The following is a 24,944-nucleotide window of genomic DNA, read 5'->3' on the forward strand; positions in this document are numbered from 1 at the left end:
ACTGGTCTGTGATTTCCTGGATCTCTCCTGGAAACCTTAATAAAAATTGGTAACATTAAGAACATAAGAATTGCCGCTGTTGGGTTAGGCCAGTGGTCCATCGTGCCCAGCAGTCCGCTCACGCGGCGGCCCTCCAGTCAAAGCCCAGCACCCTAAGAGACTAGACCTACCTGCGCACGTTCTTGTTCAGCAGGAACTTGCCTTTGTCTTGAATCCCTGGAGGGTGTTTTCCCCTATGACAGATTCCGGAAGAGCGTTCCAGTTTTCTACCACTCTCTGGATGAAGAAGAACTTCCTTATGTTTGTTTAGAATAATAATAATAATAATTTAATTCTTATATAATAATAATAATTTAATTCTTATATACCGCTAATAACCGTGAGATTTCTAAGCGGTTTACAAAAATGATGCATTAGAATCTATCCCCTTTCAACTTTAGAGAGAGTGCCCTCTCGTTCTCCCTACCTTTGGAGAGGGTGAACAACCTGTCCTTATCTATTAAGTCTATCCCCTTCAGTACCTTGAATGTTTCGATCATGTCCCCTCTCAATCTCCTCTGTTCGAGGGAGAAGAGGCCCAATTTCTCTAATCTTTTGCTGTACGGAAGCTCCTGCAACTCCTTAACCATCTTAGTCGCTCTTCTCTGGACCCTTTCGAGTAGTACCGTGTCCTTCTTCATGTATGGCAACCAGTGCTGGACGCAGTACTCCAGGTGAGGGCGCACCATGGCCCTGTACGCCGGCATAACCTTCTCCGATCTGTTCGTGATCCCCTTCTTCATCATTCCTAGCATTCTGTTCGTCCTTTTCGTCGCTGTTGCACATTCATGGACGGCTTCATCGACTTGTCGATCAGAACTCCCAAGTTCCTTTCCTGGAAGGTCTCTCCAAGTACCGCCCCGGACATCCTGTATTCGTGCAGGAGATTTTTGTTACCGACATGCATCACTTTACACTTATCCACGTTGAACCTCATCTGCCATGTCGATGCCCATTCCTCAAGCCTGATTATATCACGTTGCAGATCTTCGCAATCCCCCTTCGTCTTCACTACTCTGAATAACTTCGTATCGTCTACAAATTTAATCACCTCGCTCGTCGTACCTATGTCCAGATCATTTATAAAGATGTTAAAGAGCATGGGTCCAAGCACCGAGCCCCACGGCACCCCACTGGTGACGCTCTTCCAGTCCGAGTATTGTCCATTTACCCCCACTCTCTGTTTCCTATGCTCCAGCCAGTTTTTAATCCACATGACTATTTCACCCTCAATTCAATGGCTCGCAATTTTCCGAAGTAGTCCTTTATGCGGAACCTTGTCGAACGCCTTCTGAAAGTCCAGATATACCATGTTGACCAGGTCGCCCTTGTCTATCTGCAGCAAGTTTGTCAAACAAGATCTGCCTTTGCTGAAGCTGTGCTGGTTGGTCCTCATCAGCCCATGTCCTTCAAGGTGATCAATGATGTGGTCCTTTATCAGCACCTCTACCATCTTTCCCGGTACTGAGGTCAGACTCACCGGTCTGTAGTTTCCCGGGTCTCCCCTCGAACGTTTTTTTGAAGATCGGCATAACATTCGCCACCTTCCAGTCCTCCGGAATCTTTCCCCTCTCAAATGTTCAGGTACTACAGACTGGGTCGAAAGTGCCCACTGCGGCTCCCTGAGATATAAACGAGCATATGGAGTTACATCTACTGTAGAGGCCATTTGGCCGAGGAGTTGCAGCATTTGATGTGCTGAAAGGAAACTTTCCGACATATTTGTAATATTGAGTCTTTGTTGAGGCAGGAAAGCACAAGTTTGGGATGTGTCTAAAAGGGCCCCTATGAACTCTAGAGTCTGAATGGTTCTAGATGTGATTTCTCATAGTTGACTGCAAATCCTAGGAATTCAGGTAGACGAACTGTTGAATTCATGGCTAGATGAGCTTTTTAAGGTATTGGGACCTTAATCAACTAGTCGTCTAGGTAAGGGAACACATGAAAACTGTATGAGCAGATGATTACAGATACTAATACTAAGCATTTCAGGCCAGATTCTCTAACCGTCAGCGTTGTTGGTGGCCAACTTAAAAGCAGCCACCGATTGTGTGCTAATCATGTGATGGCAATAGTTACAGAATCACACCTCTGGCAAAGGTAGGTTTCTGAAATGTAGGCCAGGGTTTTCCAGGCCTACATTTCCGGTGCCTCTCTTTGATGTAAATCGCACCCCCATAGGTACTTTAGACTGCCTAATGCCACTTCTGGCATTATATATATCAGTAAGAAGATCTTGTAAAGACTTATAGCAATACTTTATCTCGATGTACTCACAGATCTCAGTGATACCATCTGTATGTCACTAAACTTTAGATCATACAGAGATAAACGGTATCCCTAATCGTCATCGGTCATATTACTTATTTTGCAATACTTTTTAAGTTATTTTCAATAAATATATTTTAGTAATAAATTACTCATCTTATCTCCTGCTACGCGGGTGGGGGTACGCACTCCGACGTAGTCGGGATTCCCGATTTAAACTGACAACGCGGGGAGCATGAACTGCTAATACTGAGGGGGATTTCCTTGATAAAACCTGTATGGGCGAAACGTAGACTACGTCGGAGTGCGTACCCCCACCCGCGTAGCAGGAGATAAGATGAGTAATTTATTACTAAAATATATTTATTGAAAATAACTTAAAAAGTATTGCAAAATAAGTAATATGACCGATGACGATTAGGGATACCGTTTATCTCTGTATGATCTAAAGTTTAGTGACATACAGATGGTATCACTGAGGTCTGTGAGTACATCGAGATAAAGTATTGCTATAAGTCTTTACAAGATCTTCTTACTGATATATATGTTGCTTGACTCGAAGGAAGATTAGAAAATTCATAGAGTCAGTGGTTAGGTTGTATTGACTTCTGGCATTAGCCATGCCTACAGTAGTGTTAGGCGGCCTAAAGTGTCTACAGAGGCGTCATTTCAGCATCAGTAGGCACCTTGAAACTCAGTTATAAACATTGTTTAAACGGCATTTTTTAATAAGCTTGGGTACCTACCAGCACCTAAAAATGGCACTGTTTAGAGAATCCAGGCCTTTGTGAATACTCTGAGTGCTGATGCCAGTCCAAATGGAAGCACCCGTTATTAAGTGGCATGTTCTCACTCAAAAGAAGTTTCCTGTGAGCTGGAAGGATGGGATATGTGTGTAGGCTTCTTTAAGATCTAGAGAGCAGAGCTAGTCATTCTTCTCCAGCAGTGCTAATAAGGTTCACAGAGAGACTATTCAAAATTTCTCCTTCACCAAGTATTTGTTGAGAGCTTTGAGGTCTAGAATTGGATGGAAGCCTTTGGTCTTTTTTGGTACGAGAAAATATTTTGAATAGAACCCTTGGCCCCTCTCCTGCAGAGGTACTTGTTCTATGGCATTGAGCTGGAGGAGGGCTGACAGCTCTTGGTGAAGGAGGGTCTTCTGATGGAAGTTGAAAGAGGATTGTATTGAGGATGGTTTGAAATTGCTTTCAGGAAATGAAGGTCATAGCCCTGACTCACCATTTGAAGGACCCAGTGATCTGATGTTATCAAAAACCACCGATGAGAATAGTGAGCGAGTCAAACTCCTATAGGTAGAATCTGAGGCTTAGGGTGAGAAACTCTGATAATGCTCTAGTACACTGGTCTCAAACTCAAACCCTTTGCAGGGCCACATTTTGGATTTGTAGATACTTGGAGGGTCTCAGAAAAATGTCTTATTAAAGAAATGACAATTTTGCATGAAGTAAAACTCTTTATAGCAGGGGTGTCCAACCTTTTGGCTTCCCTGGGCCGCATTGATCGAAAAAAATGTTTCTGGGGCTGCACAAACATGCAAACGCTGCAGCAAAACAGAGGAGAGCCGGCAAGACGGTAAACACCCGGGGGCAGCAGAGGAAAACACTGCATCTCCCTCGACCGGGGCCGCACAAAATACTTCTTTGGGCCGCATATGGCCCTTGGGCCGCAGGTTGGACACCCCTGCTTTATAGTTTATAAATCTTTCCTTTTGGCTAAGCCTTAATAATAATATTGTCATTTATAGCTAAATAGACATATGATCAAGAAACTGTTTTATTTTACTTTTGTGATTATGATAAAAATACTGAGGGCCTCAAAATAGTACCTGGCAGGCCGCATGTGGCCCCCAGGCCGCGAGCTTCAGACCACTGCTCTAGTATGAAGTAAAAAAAACAAAAACCTGTTGTTTGGATTGAGGCTGTGACTGGGTCTTATGCTGCCTAGGTCACCTTTAGTTTAAAAAGCAGATGTGGAAATTGGCTATACTTCCGCTTGGCATAATACAAATAAGTGGAATGTCTGAAGGCAGTAGAATACCTCCTTGGTGCTTGGAACTGGGTTGACTTGGAGAAAGACAGAGGTCACGTAATCAGTATGTCTTTTGATCTTTTGAGTTGCCTCCTCTATAAGGTCTCCAAAAATATCATCGCCAATACAGAGTATGTTGGAGAGTTGATCTTGTACACTGGAATCTAGATCTGAAATTCTCAGCCATGCTTGTCTACGCATGGCAATAGAGACTGCCGAGATACAAGAGACTATGTCAAAAGCATCAAAGGTGGAACATACCATATATTTTCTAGTCTCTATGAGATCATTGGTCAGATGTTGGCATTCATTCAGATGTTCTGATGGCATGTATTGATCAAAAAATGACATCTGATAGGAGAAAAACTCCAGTTCTGGACCATAGATTTATCTGAGGCAGAAAGCAGGTGCACTGAAAACTGACAGGGCAGGCCATACAGACTCCTATGTGTATTAAAAGAAAGAAGATTATCCAGGTAAGAACCTAATCTTCCATTCTGATACATAAACATAGGAGTCTGTACTCTAGGTGACGTACCAAAGCAGTGGCAGATGTCTAGGGTGGGACAGATGAGCCTGTCTACAAGACCGAGGACCCAAAAGTGATGTCCTCCTGAGCCGCCATGTCCACTCTGCAGAATCTAGTAAAGGCATGGAGGAAAGACCAAGTTGCTGCTCTACAGATCTCTTCGGGTGGCACTGCCCTGGTCTCTGCCCAGGAAGCTGCCACACTTCTAGTCAAATGAGCTTCAAGAGAAATAGGCAGATGTTTGCCACAGACAATGTACATCAACAAGATTGCCATACAAATCAATCTGGCAACAGATGCCTTGGAAGCTGGTCTGGCTTGTCTTAACTGACCGGTAAGAACAGACAGTCAGAAAGACTAGTCATTGGTCCATTCTAAATAGTGGAGCAAAATACTCCATACATCCAGTTTTTGTTGATGTGAAATGCTGAAACAACCTTCAGTTGAAAGGAAGATACCATGCATAGGACAATGCCTTCGATCTGTCCCAGTATGGCAATTCTTATGTTAAGCTGTTCCTCACTTCCACAGACCAGGGAAGCTGCATCTGAAGGGATTGATGTTGTGGGGACCACCTGGAGAGGAGGGACTCCTGTAGGGGTTTCATGTGCGCTCTTGCCTAAGGAACCACTTCCAGGGTGGCTGCCATTGAGCCCAGGACCTGAAGGCAATTCCAGGCAGTAGGGGTTTGCATTGCAGCAGATCTGCAATCTGCTTCCTGAGCTTCTGTTTGTATGGCTCGGGAAGAAAGATGCAGCTCTTCACCACGTCGAAACAGACTCCTAAGTATTCCAAGGCTCTACATGACTCTTCTTGAAGTTGACTATCCAACCTAGATCCTGAAGAAGATCTACAACTTGCTGTACTGCCTGCTCTCCCTCCACCTTTGACGGGGTTCTAACCAGCCAATCATCCAAGCAAGGGTGCACCTGAATTCCCCTCCTGCAGAGGTGAGCTGCAACCACCATCATCACCTTGGTGAAGGTGCGCAGAACCATTACTAACCCAAAGGGTAGAGCCACAAATTGAAAATGCCTTTGCAGAACATGGAACATCAGGTATCTCCTGTGGACCAGGAAGATGGGAATATGAAGGTAAATCTCCATCAGATCTAGCAAGGCTAGGAATTCACCTGGTGGCACTGGCACAATAATTTCCCAGACTGTCTCCATATTGAAGAGCAGACTTTCAGGGCCACATTCACAGATTTCAGGTCCAGAATCAGTCTCCAGTTGCTTTTTTGGACACTATGAAGTATATGGAGTATCTGCCATAGCCCGATTCTTCGTCAGGAACTGGTTCTATGGCTTGAAAATCCAGTAGCCTTTGCACGGTTGCTCAGACTCTCGGCTCCTTTTCCGGCCAGCCAGCTGGAGAATTCACAAACAGATCTGGGGGAGGGTGATAGAAATTGATTTTGTGACCCTCCCAAATAAGATCTAAAACCCAGCGGTCCAAGGGAATTTGCTCCCGTGTCCTTCAGAATGCCAACAGCCTCTCACCAATGTGCTGTCACCTTGGCATCATTATGCCTTCTTGGAAACAGAACTGATGTGAGACTTCAAGGACTGCTGGTATCTGGAGCTGCCTAATCTCTGTCTGGATCCCTGATAAGATTTCTGAGCAAAGGCACCTATGCAATAGTGGCAGGATCATCATGAAGAACGAAAATTGCCCCTGCCTTCCCCAGCAGGTTGGCGAGGTCTGCTGTTTAAGAGAGCCTTAAGACAGCGATCCACCACACTGGCCATGAGGTCATCTAAGCCCTTACCAAATAGCATCTGCCCTTTAAATGGCAGTCTACTTAAAGTGGCTTTGGAGGCTGAATTACCTGCCCATTGCCTGATCCAAAGTATGACTCTGATTATGTGACAGAAACCATCCGCAACATAATCGACCCCCCCTCCAACACCAGCTGGGGGCATACGTCCTCATCTACAGTAAAACTCGGCCGCAATCTGGTGTGGCAGGCACATGCCACAAATGAGGCTGCCACTGCAGCTTTGATCTCTAACGCTTCAAATTGCCTCCTAAGCACCATGTCTACTTTACGATCCTGCATATCCTTTATCACCACACTTCCCTCACTAGGGAGGGAGGTATGCTTTGTCACTTGAGCCACCATGGAATCCACTTTCGACTGAGTAAACACCTGCTGAAATTCAAGAGCCATAGGATAAAGTTTGGACATAGTCTTGGCTACCCTTAAGGAGCCTTCCAGAGACTTCAATTGTTCAGTGACTAGCAAGGTGATGTCTAGGTGTGCAGGAAAAAATATAGTCTGAACATCTGTGCCACTCATGACCATGTACTGTGAGATTGAAAGCCCTAGAGGACTCAGAGGAGGCTAAGACAGAAGCTCCCGCCCCTCCCTTGTGTGCCCAGCAGTACGTGGCACATGGACGCTCTTCAGTCAGCCATCTAGCACAAAACATAGAAGTCCATCCCAAGCGAATGAGTCAAATCAAGGGGTTTTGTGGCAGATGGAGGCTTTAGAAAAAAAAATTGTTTAAAATTCAAGAAGGCCACTGCCAGTGAATTTGTGCCAAAAATGGCCCGTGGAGGCTCCCTGAAGTTCAAAAAAGTCAGGGAAAGGGGTTTAAGAGGTGTGGGGGGGGCCCTAACTGTCCCCAGAAACCTTTAAAAATCAAATGTTCAGACCCCTCCTCGATTTTACCCATAGGGAATAATGAGCTGTACTCACTGTGCTGTGCTGGTGCCTGCCTGTGTCAGCTTTTTCAGCAGCCTGACTGAATGGAGAAGACTTTCTGCCTCAATTTCTGTCAAAAGTGTTCCAAAACTGGAGATCTTCAGGCTGCCAGTCGTACTAGTACTGACTGTGAGCTCAGGCCACCCAGATCCTCGCATTCTGACAAGAGGGTGTGAGAAATGCAGTTGGGTCCCTGAAGCCCAAAGTGACTAACACAGGGGCCCCAAAGCCTGCGCTCAAGCTTCTGATAAATCAGAAGGCAAGCTAGCTCCCAGGGGAATGGATCTCGAGTTTAATGCACAGAGCAAGCTGACTCAGAAGGTACACCTGGGGGTTACCCCGTGAGCTGGAGACCACCCTCAAATTTGATCTTCCAGGTAGAGTAGCCCCAAATTTGGGACCTCCAGGCACGTAAGCCTCAGATAAAGTACAAAAAATTCCCAAAAATAATAAAACCAAACAGAGCAGATCAGAACATACCTTCTCAGTTTTCTTGCAAAAGGAAAAACTGAAGAGGGCATAATACTCCACTGGTGAAGGAGGAGGAACTGAAAGATGTGATTGACCAGAGGATATTCACCTACTGACTCCTATGTTTATGTAACAGAAAGAGGGGATAAGAGAAAGGTGAGAGAAAAGAGAGGTCATGATGGAGGAAACAGACATGAAGGTGACAAGGGTGAGAAGAGTCATGAGGGGGTGACATTAGAAGGAAGCAAGATGAGAGAAGATAGAGAGATAGACTACAGAGTCAAACACATCGAGTAAAGATCAATCAAATGAATGAGAGGAAGCCTGGAAAATAATTTATAAAAGCACAAAGAACACAAAAGCAGAGAGGAGGCATAAGAGAAGAGCAAGAAAAAGCAGAGACAGAGATATAAGACAAACTAGATACAAAAGTAAAGATTTCTTTCTAGTTGGGTTGGGAGGTATTTTGCCCTATAGTCACTAGAAAATAATAGTAAATATTGAAGAACTAAGGCCAGTACTGGGCAGACTTGCACGGTCTGTGTCTGTATATGGCCGTTTGGGGGAGGATGAGCTGGGGAGGGCTTCAATGGCTGGGATGGTGTAGATGGGCTGGAGCGAGCTTTGATGGAGACTTCATTAGTGCTGGAGTGAGCTTTGACAGAGACTTCAGTAGTTGGAACCTAAGCACAGTACTGGGCAGAGCTTTGGATTCTTGCCTAAAATAGCTAAGAAAAAACAATTTAAATTGAATTAGGTTGGGCAGACTGGATTGACCATTCGGGTCTTTATCTGCCGTCATCTACTATGTATGTTACTATGTTAGGATATACAAGTTATTTTACTGAAGAGAAGAGGTAGAGCAGAGGGAGTTTTGGTAGTATATGATGCCATGATCTGAAAAGGTTTTGTAATAGAGAAGACTATAGTCCAGTCTCAAACTGAAAGAGAAAGAGAGGACCATCATGTTCCTTTTTCACAAAAATAAACAATCATCCTGTCTGAGTCTGGGGGGAATGGATAGGATTGTGATCTAGATAGGCTGTGGGTGGGAGGGAGGAGAAAAAACTGTAGTGGAGTAAATTGGTGGGGATGAGTAAAAGTTGGGAAGGAAGAGAAACTGGTGGGATATTAAGGCCCATATTCTATAAATGATGCCTTAGAATGCCCAAGGTTGAAGTAGATGTGGCTAATGCCAGAAATGACCTTAGGTGGCCTTAGGCACCTTCGTAGACGCGATTCACATCAAACATAGGCGCCGAAATGCAGGCCTCGAAAACTCTGGCCTACATTTCAGGCACCTGTGTTTAAATTAGTCACGATTCTACAAACAGTGCTGTTGCATGATTGACATGCAGTCATTTTTTAGACAGCCACCAATACCAGCGCCGTTCATAGAATCTGGCATTCAGTGCTGCCTTTGCTCTTCTTTTAATCACAAGTCCTTCCAGTATGCTTACTTTCTGTTGTGTTCTACATCTAAATATGAGCTGGCTAGCTATGCCCATGACCCTGCCATACTTATTTTTCTTTTTACAGACATGGTAAAACAGTAAACCCTTGCAAATTCACGGTTCACAAATTGCAGACTCAGTCATTCACGGTATTTTCTGACCGCCTCTTCCGGGAACTAAAGTCAGGCTACACCAAACAAGAGCTGCTTTGATGCGCTAGATAGCATGTCAAAGCAGCTCCTGATTGGTGTAGCCTGACTTTAGTTCCCGAAAGAGGCAGTCAGAAATTACTAAGGACGATTCTGCAGGACATCAACCTTTTTTTCAGTGCCTGCTGCCGCCCCTGCAGCCCTCTCCCACTTCCGATCCGCTTCTAAACTGATTTGCGGTTTTTCAAACTTCGTGGGTGCTCCTGGAACAGAACCCCCGCAAATTTCAGGGGACTACTGTATGTGCCGAGTTGAACACCTCAATCATTTTGAAAAGTTGGCTCCTATGGACATCGCAGTCTTGTGGCTCACTAAAGAATATCACAAGTTTGCTCAAGTCCACCAGTTAAGTGTCATCACTGAGTGACAACTGAGACTCCCTCTTCCCTATGGAATAAGCTGTACTTGAGATGCAATCCTGCATTTCCAGGGTGTTGTCACTAGCCACGCTGAAAAGAACATTTTAAAAAGCCATTTTTCAAAATTTATTCCCCAGTTCTTAACTCACCAGTCGATTGTTCTCATACACATTTTCTTTGGAGAGCGAGTTAAAGTCTCTGAAAAAGAAAAAAAAATTGACAGAATGGAAAAAAAGTGAGGCATATGAGCATGCCTACTGCATCAAAGTTTTTCTTTATTAGCAAAACAATTTGGTGATATTCTTTTACTTTTGTTCTGTACAGAGCCCAGAGGACCAGAGAGTGATGGGGAAAGGAGGTTCCTCAGAGATCATAGAGCAAGCAGAATCAAGTTTCTGTTTAGGTCAACTACAGTATTTGGTGCTTTCAAAATCTGGTAACCTAGGTAGCTGCCTCTGTTGCCTATGCTTAAATCTAGGCCTGGCTTAACTATTCTGCTATTGCAATTAGAGATGGAAGAATTTTCTAATTCAGTACAAATTATGCTGAGGGCAGAGGAGCTCAAAAAAAAAAAAAAAATTAAATAAGTAAAAAATCTCAGACTATTTCCTCTAAGCCAGTGGTTCTCAACCAGTGAGTCGGGAAACAAGAGCCGAGAGGCATGTCACCAAAAATGTGACAGACAGCAAGTCCTTACTTTCCTTAACCACCATGTAAATGTGTACCTGTGGGCTGGGGAGAGCAGAGCAGAGAACAGAATAGGAAATCAGATACCTGAAATCCACATAGCTAATCCTTTCTGCTTCATCATTACCCACAATGCTCAGTGTTGCCACCAGTTCCAACTGGAAATGTTGCAAGCCTGCTCTTTCCCACCCAGCAGTCACCACCTTTCTTTGCATCATTTTCAGCAATAATGAACAATGTATAAAGGGATTTTTTTTGTTCATCTATGAACTGGAGTTTCAGTGTGCCACTGATGTGATCATCATCTTTTAGGTGTGCTGTTTCACTATCACATTTTCAGTAGTCAGGGGCAGGAAAGCTCTGTAGTATTCCAGGGAATCTGCCTCTCACTAGTGACTGAAAACACTATACTGAAGCACCATTCCCCCACTGGCAGTAATGCAGTTGAAGGACTCTCACTCAGCTTACTGGGAGCAGTGTTCACAGGAGTACTTAGCTGGAAATACTCTGATCCATACAATTAAAATCAACAGAAAAATAATTTGTGAACAAAAAAAGATCTCTGGGCCTCTAGGAAGAGTTCAAGCCAAACATAAATTCATAGTTAGGTCACAAATCATATTTTTAAATTGTGACCTAGTTTTAATGTAACCCATGACTCCTTGCACAACTTGTACACTTCACTTAACTGTGTACTCTAGGAAGGATTTTGTCCCACTAGACCAAAACAGGGTGCCCAAAATGTCCATCGCGATCTACCGGTCGATCACAAAGGCAATGCCAGTAGATCGCAGAGCCAGTGTTCTCCATAGCACATTCCCCCATGGTCACTGTCTTACTTTTAAAGTAATTACGGAAGCCTGCAGAGCAAATGTAGCAGACTGCTGTCAGCCTCTGTAGCACGTTCCCTCTGCGGTCCCGCCCCTGACGTCAGAGGAGGAGCAAGACTGCAGCAGAGGGAACGTGCTACAGATGATGACGGCAGCCTGCCGTAATTACTTTGAACTTGTGGTAGTTAGGCCCAGAGGGAAGAATGGAGGCAAGGACTGCACAATGATCCAGTCTGAGGGAAGCAGCGGAGGTAAGGCCCCCAAGTCAGGGTAAGACTGTGTCCATCGTGAGGGCCCCATCGGAATGGGGGTTGCCTTAGAGATGCTGGATCGGGGTGGGGGGAAGACAAAAGGACCTCGAGGAGGGGCGGGAAAGCAGCCTTGAACCAAAAGGGAGGGGGAAGACAGGGCAGATCCTGGACTACTAGAGGGGTACGTTAGATAGATTGTGAGCCCACCGGGACAGATAGGGAAAAATACTCGAGTACCTGATTGTAAAACCGCTTAGATAACCTTGATAGGCGGTATATAAAAACCTAATAAACTTGAAACTTTAACTACCGTTAGAGAAGGGAAACACCCTGAATCGAGGAGAGAGGTGCCAGGCCCTGGGGAGGGGGAAGACAAAGAGACTAGTGAGAAAGACAAAGACCTGGACCAAAGATGGAAGGACTCAAAATGTTAGCAGAAGGAAGATAGAGAGAGGGAGAAACCTGAAACAAAGGGGAGGCAGAAGAGAGAGGGGCAGATGTTGGACTGTGGGAGGTGCAGACAGAAGAGACAGAGGGGGAGAAACCCTGAGGAAGAACAGAGAAATGCAAGATCATAACAGAGGAGGGAGAGAGAGGGAGACATGTTGCCAATAGGGGTGGAGAAGAGAGGAAGAAAAGTTGGACTGGAGGGACAGAAAGAGATGTTGGTTGGGGAATGGAATGAGGTCTGGAGGACAGAAGAGGTGCACTCGGTATATATAAATATATATATATATATATATATATATGGTCTTTTACTAAGGCGCGCTAACCAATTTAAAGCGCACTAAATGCTAACACATCCATAGAATATAATGGGCGCATTAGCACTTGGTGCGCGCTAAATCGGCTAGCACACCGTAGTAAAAGAGGGGCTATATGTTTAATATTTTTATTGTTGGTAAATCATTTTGACCTGGTCATTTTAAAAGCAGCTGCAAGCCAAAAAAGTGTGGGCACCCCTGCACTAGACCCATTCCATTATATTTCAAAGGCCATTTTAGACTTCTCTGAAAGTCGCAGGTCAAACCAGCGATAACACAGTCAAGGTAATGTTGCATGGTGAGAAGATTTAATCCAAGAGGAATCACTTTGCAGTGTCTGACTCTCCCTGGGTTTCAGTTTATCCAGGCCATCCACACCTGTCTCTGTAATTCTGTACATTAACAGTAAAGGGTATCTGAATCCTGTTTGAGTGAAAAGTAAATTCATTTATTGTAGCTGTGATTCAAAATTGTTGCCACTCTTCTAATTCACAATACCCATATTTTAAAGCCACACATTTGACTGAACTTCCAGTTCAGTCCCCTTCTTTGGCTGCCAAATCATTCTCTCCTGTATAGTATGAGGGGGTGTAGACCGCTCCAGGCGCCATCTTCACGAAGGCTGGTCACTGGCGCCTCTCCTCCTTTCTGCCACTGTATACCTCTTTAAATGTTCACCAGCGCAAGCAACATCTTCCACTTACTGCTCATGCTGGCCTTGGCTCCCTTTTAAAGTCCATTTCCTGGTTGTGGAACCAAAAGGGTGCTGAGGCCAGCGAGAGCAGTGTATAGAAGATGCTGCTTATGCTGGTGAACATTTCAAGAGGTACGTGGGGGAGGGGGGCACTAACACAGTGAGGAAGTATGGGGGGGTGTTCAAGTGACAGGGAAGAGTGGAGAGCAAAGCGATGATGGGCGCCAACCATAAGCACTACACTACTGCCTGTATATAAATAACACCTTTGTCGGGCATCAGAGAGCTCAGCCTACCCACCTAAGACTCTGCTATACACAGGCAAATGCTGACATACAGGGAGGCTTGGTTTATCTAAGTCCATATGAACCCTGGAATTGTGCTGCTTTTTCACCCCCTTCCATTTCAGGAAAGATTGAAATACTTGCTGTTTATTTACTAATCTCTTAAACCCCCATGGCTTTTCTGGCTGGAGGAAGTTTGGGCCTGCTGTACCAGGTCTCAAACTCTTCCACTGGCAGCTGAAGAAAGCGAACTTTCCCATTCTTCCCATTCCTCAGTAAATATGGATGCTGGACAGAAGACAGATCAGTTGCACTGGCTATTTCTTAAAAGGAGACATCTGAGCAAGAATATGCTACCAGTTTGTCATCAAGAACCCTTAAAACGTTATCTAATTTCACATGTCCATGGAATATATAAATGACTATGTAAATGTTCTAGCCTGCAGTGTCTTTGATCTCTTTTACTGTAACTAGTAAGAATACTGATGTTGAGAAGTTTGCTATACTGTAGACCCTTCACTCTCCAGTGGTAAACAAAGATGATGGGATGGTACAGATTAGAACCTCACCTCTGACCAAAAAATAAAATGCAACCTCTTTGCCCTTCCCTTGTATGTGACAGAGGCAGTTTTAGATGGAGGAAACTACTTGTTACAGTCCCTCCCTACTGTGCTCCCTCAGACCGCTTAGCAATTTTTTTTTTTTTTCACCTATCCCAACCTGACTTGAATTCTTGCCCTTGACTGAGCTCCTGTGACAGAAACTCGACAGAAACGACCCTTGGAGTGGCCGGACGGAGCGAAGGAGCTTGCTCGGTATTTGGAGGAAGATGCTGGGAGTCGGTCACAGGTATCCAGTGGCCCCACCCCAGCCTCTTCGCGACCCTTGCGGAGGTCACTCCCAGAGCGATTCCCTCCCCGGTACTCACATGAGGTCGGGGCGGTGGCGGTGCAGCAGGGCACAGAAGGCCAGGCCGTCTCGGAAGGAGGCGCTCAAGTCACGGATCTCGACGCCGGGGTAGCCCTCGCACTGCCGCCGGCACCACTCCTGCAGCGCCCGCGTCGCCGACATGGCGGCCCCGTCACGGCCCCGCTCTCCTCCTCCTCTCCCTCTTCCCCGGCCTTCGCCTCATTCATTGCCCGGCGGCGCCGCCGCCTCCTCTTCCTCCTCCCTTTGCCGTCGGCTCCTCCTCTTCCCTCCCCTCTCTCCGGCGAACCCCCGCAAGCACAGGCCTCTCGACGCCGCCCAAATCACCTCAGCCAACCCCGGGGCGGTACACACACATACACACCCCTCAGTAACCAGTGAAGGCCTCACGCCACCCACCGCTACAAACTGCCCCCCTCGCTTTTTTATTATTTTTGTATACGGTTACTGTATTTGTCTCTCACCAAAGCTGCTCTTTTCTGTTCTATATATATTTTCACTATTTCGGGCCTAGGCAAATGCATTAAACTTTAAGCCTGGGGGGCGTTCCCTAATGATTCGTGGCCTTAAATAAATGGGACCAAATAACATCTCCGGCACTGACTCACCCCATCTCCCAAGATGATCTTAGGCGAGTTACAACCTGGAGTTTAAGCACTGAAACTCACACTATCTCTTTTTTTTTATACGCCGATAAGAAATTGTTAATGTGTAAAATGCCACACATATATAACTTGCTCCACATAGAGCAAGATACATAGTAGAATGCAAATAAAAACAGACATAATATGTTCTTACCATAAACAACTACTGATTAATTAAAATCTTGCCTATCATGTTCCCTGTAAAGGCTAATTCTGTTATTCCATCTGCCATGTAGTTCCAATTATGATAAATATACAGAAGAAGCCTGCTGAAAAAAAAATGCATTGAAGCTACTTACTAAACACTGCAGTACATATACTAATTCTTAAACCACCAAGTAAAGAATTCCACAATTTGGGTCCAACAACTGCAAATGCACAAGCCAAAGGAAAAGAGGGAATATCTAGGAAATTCATGCTTGCCAATCTGAGGACTATAAATATTAAATACAGAATTTTAAATAGAATCCTCTAGTCTGTCAGGGGCCAATGCAAACCAGAGAATAGGGGTGGTCTGATCTATACTTCTGATACCCACAAAAACCCAAGCAGCAGCATTCTGAAACACTTGAAGAGATTTCAAAGAAGAAACAGGGAGGCAAACATAAATCACACTACCTCTTTTTTATACGCTGATAAGAAATTGTTAATGTGTAAAATGCCACACATATATAACTTGCTCCACATACGTTACAAATAATTGCAAAACCATCCAAAAATATCAGGCATAAAGAAAACATGAGATGATAGATTAGATAAACAATTTCAAAATGCCTTTAGAACAACAGTTGTAATTTGAAGTTTAATATCTAACTTGGCATCACTGATGCCTAATCTTTTTAGATTTGAAAAGGTAAAGACCATCCTTCAGCCTCAAGGGATGTAAACACAGAAATACCAGAAGACTGCATTAAGAACTTAAACTCAACTTTCCCTAAAGTTAACAATTTATTGTGAGTCACCCATCACTCCACACATATAATATAGTTTAAAGCTAAAAATTAGTGTTTAGGTTACTGTTCCATCTACTGGAACAAAAATTGCATATAGCCTATAATGGACCCCAAGGGTAGAAAGCATTTTACAAATAAGGGTGTTATAAATACAAAAGGAAATCAAAAAGGAAAGGCAAAATACATTTAATGGCTTTAATATAAGTAACTGTGAGCAACTGAACACCTCACTTTTCCACAGAGTCCCTATGCAAGATGACACAATTGTATTGTTAAACTAGCTTCTGCATTCATGCAGAGAGTTTTTTTTGGCTGCTCCCAAAGCCAGGTGAGCACCACTTCCTTTATTTCATCATGTTTTGTCTTTTGTTCTCCAGATCACAGTGATGCACCCATGTCTTGATGCTGGTGACAGTTCTCTCCAGAATGCTTGAATCTTCTTCATACCATCTCAGGAACTGGGCCTCAACCTCCACACGCTGTTGCTTGTGCAGATCAGTAAGCTGTTTGGGAACCCATTGTGCACAGATTTTCCTGTATCCCAAATCATCATGCATTATGGCAAATGCAGATCTATAGCTGATGTCCAGATTTGCAGTCAGTTGAGACACCATTGTCTGTCGGTCTTCTCTAATTAAGGCATCCGCTGTCGGTCAGTGTGCTCTTGTATGTGCAATGTTGATGGGCGTCCAGAACAGCCTTTGTCTGTTACATTAAATAGCAGCGGCTCAGTACTAGGGCCGCTGCTATTTAATGTATTCATAAATGATCTGGAAACAGGGACGAAGTGTGAGATAATAAAATTTGCAGATGACACTAAACTATTTAGTAGAGCTCGGACTAAAGAAGACTGTGAAAAACTGCAAAGGGACTTGAACAAACTAGGGGAATGGGCAACGAGATGGCAGATGAAGTTCAATGTTGAGAAATGTAAAGTATTACATGTGGGAAACAGAAACCCGAGGTACAACTATACGATGGGAGGGATGTTTTTAAATGAGAGTACCCAAGAAAGAGACCTGGGGGTGATGGTGGACTTGACAATGAAGCCGTCGGCACAGTGTGCAGCGGCTGCTAAGAAGGCAAATAGAATGCTAGGCATCATCAAAAAGAGTATTACAACCAGAACGAAAGAAGTTATCTTGCCATTGTATCGAGCAATGGTGCGTCCGCATCTGGAGTACTGCATCCAATATTGGTCGCCGTACCTTAAGAAGGATATGGCGATACTCGAGAGGGTTCAGAGGAGAGCGACACGTCTGATAAAAGGGATGGAAAACCTTTCATACGCTGAGAGATTGGAAAAGCTGGGACTTTTTTCCCTGGAGAAGAGAAGACTTAGAGGAGATATGATAGAGACTTACAAGATCATGAAGGGCATAGAGAGAGTAGAGAGGGACAGATTCTTCACACTTTCAAAAAATAAAAGAACAAGAGGGCATTCAGAAAAGTTGAAAGGGGACAGATTCAGAACGAATGCTAGGAAGTTCTTCTTTACCCAGCGTGTGGTGGACACCTGGAATGCGCTTCCAGAGGGCGTGATAGGGCAGAGTACGGTACTGGGGTTCAAGAGGGAATTGGACAACTTTCTGCTGGAAAAGGGAATAGAGGGGTATAGATAGAGGATTACTGCACAGGTCCTGGACCTGTTGGGCCGCCGCGTGAGCGGACTGCTGGGCACGATGGACCTCATGGTCTGACCCAGTAGAGGCATTTCTTATGTTCTTACCTGTTCTTCCCGCTTTAAAATCTTTTTACCGCTCATAAACCTTACATTGATTCATGATGCTATGTCCATACTGAGTCAATATCCATCCAATGGTGAATTTCCACAGGTTTCATTCCCTCTGCCCAAAGAAAGTGCACTACTGCACATTGTTTTTTGATGATGCAATCTTACAATGGGAGCGTCCATATTTCTGATCTTGTGACTGCCACGACTAAAGGCTGAGTGCTACACTGTGTATGGACGAACTATCCAACAGGCAATGTGCAAGTACATATGTTGCATTTCGCTAGCTCTGTTCTGGTTATCACATAATTTAACAATTGCCCTTAATTTTTGATTTGCTTTCTTTTTAAAAAGCATAGCTGATAGAGCAAATCCTGGGATACTCTTTTAGGCAAAGTAAACCAACAAGACAAATCTCACTTGCTGTGTACACTAAGTCAAAAAGGATTCAAATCAGCATAGGACTCATCAGTAATCCCAATGTCAATTAAACATTACAACATAATTTTGTGATTCACTGTGTCAAATGTCACTGATACATCAAGTAAAACTAAAATGTAATAAATCCCTGAGTCAAAGTTCTACCTAAAGACATCAAAACTTGTCAACAATGAAGTCTGTGTATTTATGATATGAATGTAAATCTATAAGAATCAATATGATCCCACAACTGTTTTACAGTTTACGGTATTAATACTTTCTATACTGCCCATACTGATGCACATAGCTCAGTGTCTCTGAGAATCTCAGAGAGAACGGGAACCAGCAGGTCTTGAGCATGCGCAGATGCTGAAGGCCCAGCAGAATCTGCAGCAAGCGGCAGGCTCTTTGGGCACTGGCACATCCTGTGGGTTGGTGCTGCATGCCGGTGCCCAATCACGGTAAGGGTTTTGGGGGGGAGGGTGATGCCAGTTTGCGGGAGGGGCAATGCCTCGCATATCGAGTCAACACTCAGTTTGCAAGGCAAGATTTGAGAGAATGTTTTGTTCGTCTTGCAAAACACTTGCAAACCAAGGTTTGACTGTAAATCCAAGACTTAGATTAGATTTCTGAAGGGAGCTCTTCATGTCAGACCGCCGGTTAAGCAACCTTTCTCCTCCTGGGTCCTTAACCTGGTGCTGTCTAGTCTTACCAAGGCTCCTTTTGAGCCCCTTCGAGAATGGTTCCCTCTTGACTTGAGTTCTTCTGCATTATCTGGAGGTCACTAATGAGTTTTGTCTCTCTGACCATTTGTTTGTGCTGACTCATTCAGTTAAGCAGGGCGCTTCCGCTTCCAAGGCCCCGATTTCCAGATTAATCCATAATGCCATTTCATCAGCCTACATTCTTTCTGGGAAACAGTCCCCTGTTTCTGTCACGGCATGTTCTATCAGGAGCGTGGCTTCTTTGTGGGGCACACGTGGGAGCCATCACCCATGGCTTTGAACAGAGAAACGACTGTGGCAGTGAGGAGGAGGGAGCCGGCCAGAACGTAAACACCCACCAGAAGGAGGCATGTACTTGAGGCACTGGAGGGAGGGAGAAGGGCGTGTTGGAACTCAAGAGGGAGGGAGCACAAACTGGACAAATGATGGAAAGAAGGAGGGAGGGAGGGGGCATGAACTTGGGACACAGAATGAAGGGGGGAGAGGAGCATGAGTCATAGGATGGAAGAATGGAGAGAGTGAGGGAAAGAGATGCTGAGATGAGGGAGGGAATAGAAAGGGAGAATTGGATCTCTGAGAGAGAGAAAGAGAGATGGTGCACATGCTGCAGATGAAGAAAGAGGAGAATTGTTGGGCATAAGGAGGGAGAGAGAATTATTGGACATGGTGGTGGGAGAAGAGTGAGGTAGAGATGCATGGGAAAGAGAGATGAGAAGGAGTAATGTTGGATGTGGTGGTGGAGAGGGAAAAATGGGATGAACGGAAAAGGATGCAAGAGGGGCCTCAAGGAGATGGAGAAGGGAAGAATACTAGGATCCAAGTTGCATACAAATTCAACTTAAGAACGGTTTAAAAAACAGAACCCGTCCTTAACCCGGGGACTGCCTGTACTGCACATGTGCGGCCTGTGGTGTGTGGCCTCTAGTGTGCACCCTATTAGGCCGGGGCAATTTATTAAGATTTGAAGAGGGTATGAGAGCTGAGTTTAGAGAGCCTTGGTGAACCTAATGCTAGAGAATGACACAGGGAAAAAAATTTGTCCCCTTTTCTGCAAGCTTGTCTCCGCGAGCTTGGTCCCTGTCCCCGCAAACCATCTGATCCCATCCATACAAGCCTCAAATAGTTTTATACTGAACTTATTTTATCTAATATAATAAAACCTTAAGCGCGCAAGCACACTCCTACTTGCGTGTTCCATTTTCCGTGATCTGTAGGTCTCCGGCAGGTAGGAGTGCGCATGCGCACTTGGGGTTCTGTTGTGGAGATGTAAAGGTAGGCTGTACATCCTGGCTGACTTTGGTGATGTCCATTCCAAGCCCTTCGCTTTAGCTGCACCAGGAGGCTCGCGAGACCAGACAGAGCAGAGGACCAACGAGGACGATGGCCCGTGTGACTAGCCAATGGCAGGGCATTGCGAGGGGCGGGGCCTCAGCACTCAGTGGCTGTGATGAATGGGGAGCTGTAGGGGCGCTCGCACCGCTGCTCAGTCTGCAGCGCGAGGCAGGACCTGCTAGCATAAAGGATGAAGCAACGCGAGGCAGTGAGTGCGAGGTAGCTTTGACAGTTCCTGACCCCCTGGGCCGGGAGGATAGGGAACGATTAGAGTGCAGATGTGGCCCCAGGGGTCGCTGCGCCGCTATCTTCCAAGGTGCCAATGCCGGTGCCCTGCGAGGTGGAGGAGAGATTCGCCATGAAGTCTGGTTTCTCTATATATTTGGACTTTGGAAATTGGTTTTAACAGACAGGAGGCCATGAAGAGTAAAGGGGGTTAGGGGAAACGCTGCTGCTGCACAGGGAAGTAGTGTGGGGGGAGGGAAATGGAGGGGGAGGGAATGCTGCTGTACAGGGAAGTGGGGGGAGAGAAATGCTGCTGCATAGACACGGGCAGGGAGAGACACAGAAAGACAGACAGACAAAGGGGGCCAGGGAGAGAGACAGACAGAAAGAAAGACAGCAGGAGAGAGAGAGAGACAGAAATAAAGAAAGACAGACTGACAGACATATATTCTAGCACCCGTTAATGTAACAGACTAAAATACTAGTTAAGTAACAACTAAAATACTAGTTAAAGTATAAAAAGAAAAAATATTCTGTACAATTGTCATTTTATAAATCAAAGTTCTGAGAGGACCACGTGATCCAGTGAGGAGAGCAGATGTGTGATCTGCAGCTCCCGGGCCCTCGCGCGCACAGCCCTTCTCTACTTACTGTAATCGGCAACTTGCAGCTCCGTGGTTCCCCCCTCCAGTAGGTCAGCTTAGGGACCACTTTGTTTCCAAATCGGGGGGCTGCAGAACCACGGCTAAACCCAAAGAGAAAGCGCGACCAGTGGACGACAGTATGGCGGAGGCGGGGCCATCTTCATTTAGAAACTTTGCTGGGGGACACGGTAACCCGAACCATTGAGTTGGAGACAAGAGTCTCGGCAGCAGAAGACTCAGCCCAGACCCTGAGCGATCGACTTGCCAGTCTGGAGCAGCGTCTGGTGGTGAGTGAAGAAAGAATGGAAGACCTCGAAAATCGATCTAGGTGGGACAACTTGCGCTTTATAGGGGTTCCGGAAACGCTGTCGGATCGTCAATTGGGCACTACCTTTAAAGACTGGCTTGCAGCTGAATTTCCCTTGCCTGCTGGCATGGGCTCTATCTGCCTTGAACGGATCCATCAGGTGGGACGCCCGGAGACAGAGTGGCAGCGGCCTAGGGTCGTGGTGACAAAAATGCATAATTATCTCCATAAGGTGAAATCCTTAAGCAATATCGTCTCCGGAGGGATACTACGATGATACACCCATCCGCATTTTCCAAGATTATTCTGTGGCCCTCCAGGCTCGGCGGCGGAAGTTTCAACCATTATGGGCGGCTTTGGCAACTAAGTAGATTCGATTTCTTTTCTTATATCCGTCGGTCCTCAAGATTCAAGATAATGGAGTCTGGAAGTCATTTGACTCCATAGAGGCTGCACAACCCTTGGTGACACGACTTACCTGATTGTACTTGTGGAGCCCTTTTGTTCTGGTGGGGGGCTCTTATGCCTAGTTCCATTTGGCTTGTGCTCAGAGCTGCGGCACACAGGGAGCTGGCTTTGTTGCCTGCACATGTGACTCTTTGGTTCTTAACAATTTTGTTTATTTTTACCATGGTTTGATGTAAGTGTGCGTGGGGGTCCTTTGCATTTTGTTGATCTTCTGGGGCTCCACTGGTTGTGGGTCCTGTTTGTGGGTGTGGTTGTATGGGGGTTTGTTGGGGAAGTAGGGGGTTGGGAAGGGTGGGTAGGGTGGTTGGGGTGGGGGGAGGTCTGGAGTCCCTGATGGGGGTTAGATATATATATGCATCAACACACTATGTATAACTTTCTTTTGGATATAGGACACATTTCATGTCTTTGTTCCTTCTTGCTCTTTCGACTCTGTTTTGCCATGGGGGAGGCTGAGTTCCTGGGGTTTGATCACATAGGGCCCTGTCTGCACGCCTTTTCTTTAGGACATGCCGGGCTCTTCGTTTAGGCTGTTCTCCTGGAATGTAGGGGGCATTACCTTACCCATTAAACGGCAGAAAATCTTAGCTGTGTTGCAGCGCACTACAGCTGATCTAGTTTGCCTCCAGGGGACCAGGCTGACTGACGAGGAGCACCTGAAGTTGAAACGATCTTGGGTGGGAGAAGTTTATTTTGCTTCTCCACGGGACGCCATGGGGGAGTGGCTCTACTTCTACGTAAATCATCTCCCATAGGTGTTCAGGTGCTGGAGACAGACCAGCTGGGTAGATACCTGCTGGTTCGTCTGCAGGTGGGCGCCTTACATTACCTATTGTTAACAGTATATGGGCCCAATTCAGCTGAACTGCCCTTCTTTCAGAAATTGATTGCTCTTCGCATGAAGTATCCTGCTGAACCACTTTTGTTGCTTGGGGGATGTTAATTTGGTCATGGATCCTGATATCCATGACCAAATCCTCCAGTTCCGCAGCTCCTTTGGGGCCCAAGGGTCTTGTGCTTACAAATTTTTGCAATGCTTTAGACTTAGTGGATCCCTGGAGACTGTTACATCTGGAGGTACTTGATTACATTCATTTGTCCCAGGCACATGGCTCGTGGTCTAGGCTTAAGAACATAAGAACTGCCATCTCCAGATCAGACCTTTGGTCCATCAAGTCCGGCGATCCGCATACACGGAGGCCCAGCCAGGTGTACACCTGGCGTAATTTTAGTCACCCTCTATACTTCTCGTAAGGAGATGTGCATCTAGTTTGCTTTTAAATCCTAGAATGGTGGATTCCGCAATAATCTCCTCTGGGAGAGCATTCCAGGTGTCCACCACTCGTTGCGTGAAGCAGAACTTCCTGATATTTGTCCTGGACATAGTAACATAGTAGATGACGGCAGATAAAGACCCGAATGGTCCATCCAGTCTGCCCAACTTGATTCAATTTAAATTTTTAAATTTTTTCTTCTTAGCTATTTCTGGGCAAGAATCCAAAGCTCTATCTGGTACTGTGCTTGGGTTCCTACTGCCGAAATCTCCGTTAAAACCTACTCCAGCCCATCTATACCCTCCCCAGCCCATCCTCCACCAAATGGCCATATACAGACACAGACCGTGCAAGTCTGCCCAGTACTGGCCTTAGTTCAATTTTTAATATTATTTTCCGATTCTAGATCCTCTATGTTCATCCCACGCTTCTTTGAACTCAGTCACAGTTTTACTCTCCACCACCTCTCTCGGGAGCGCATTCCAGGCATCCACCACCCTCTCCGTAAAGTAAGTTTTAAGGTTTTTTTTAAAAGTTTATTTGAATATTTGATTAAACGCTTATCCTAAGGTACAAAGCGTTTTACAATAAGATTAAAAATCTAAGAAGTTACAGGAGGACAAACAATGTTGACTAACTTGATGTACATGACTTCTTAAGTCGTTAAGAAACAACAGGAAGGGGGGAAGAACTACAATTTTTATATAGAGAAGGTACATAAAAAGGGAACACATTGCCGTTGAATCTACCACCCCTCAACCTCAAATTATGTCCTCTGGTTTTACCATTTTCCTTTCTCTGGAAAAGATTATGTTCTACGTTAATATCTTTCAAGTATTTTAACATCTGAATCATATCTCCCCTGTCTCTCCTTTCCTCTAGGGTATACATATTCAGGGCTTCCAGTCTCCTCATATGTCTTCTGGTGCAAGCCTCCTATCATTTTCTTCACCCTCCTCTGGACCGCTTCAAGTCTTCTTACATCCTTCGCCAGATACGATCTCCAAAACTGAACACAATATTCCAAGTGGGGCATTATCAATGACCTGTACAGGGGCATCAACACCTTTTTCCTTCTACTGGCTACGCCTCTCTTTATACAGCCCAGCATCCTTCTGGCAGCAGCCATTGCCTTGTCACACTGTTTTTTCGCCTTTAGATCTTTGGACACTATCACCCCAAGGTCCCTCTCCTCGTCCGTGCATATCAGCTTCTCTCTTCCCAGCATATACGGTTCCTTCCGATTATTAATCCCCAAATGCATTACTCTGCATTTCTTTGCATTGAATTTTAGTTGCCAGGCATTAGACCATTCCTCTAACTTTTGCAGATCCTTTTTCATATTTTCCACTCCTTTCTCCGATCTACTCGTGATTTCTTTCTTTATCATGCCTAACATTCTATTTGCTTTCTTTGCCGCTGCCGCGCATTGTGCTGATGGCTTCAGGGTTCTGTCTACCAGTACACCCAGGTCCTTTTCATGTTCGCTCTTACCCAGAGTTGCACCTGACATTCTATACTCGTGTTATAAATGCATTACTTTGCACTTTTCCACATTAAACTTCATCTTCCAATTATCCGCCCATTTCTCTAACTGACACAAGTCACTCTGGAGTTCCTCGCTATCCTTCTGCGATCTGATTGCCCAGCATAGCTTTATGTCATCTGCAAACTTGATGATCTCACTGGATTACG

General features: G+C 45.3%; 1 protein-coding gene across 4 annotated transcripts in view; it reads right to left on the reverse strand.

Annotated features, from left to right (window-relative positions):
- MICALL1 (MICAL like 1) overlaps window positions 1–15,033 on the reverse strand; it is a 108,646-nt gene extending 93,613 nt beyond the window's left edge. For 2 of the 4 annotated variants that reach the window (XM_033929560.1, XM_033929561.1), the window contains exons 1-2: window positions 14,527–14,821; window positions 10,238–10,286 (exon numbers count right to left, since the gene is read on the reverse strand). In XM_033929560.1, coding sequence (XP_033785451.1) covers window positions 10,238–10,286; window positions 14,527–14,669 — 192 coding nt within the window. In that variant the 5' untranslated portion in view covers window positions 14,670–14,821. Of the gene's footprint in view, window positions 1–10,237; window positions 10,287–14,526; window positions 14,822–14,989 lie in introns of those variants that run through there. The other 2 variants (XM_033929562.1, XM_033929559.1) reach the window with 2 other exon arrangements.
- Window positions 15,034–24,944: the final 9,911 nt, after the last annotated feature.

Source organism: Geotrypetes seraphini, chromosome 2 (assembly GCF_902459505.1).
Source record: "Geotrypetes seraphini chromosome 2, aGeoSer1.1, whole genome shotgun sequence".
In the NCBI taxonomy this organism is placed as follows: Eukaryota; Metazoa; Chordata; class Amphibia; order Gymnophiona; family Dermophiidae; genus Geotrypetes; species Geotrypetes seraphini.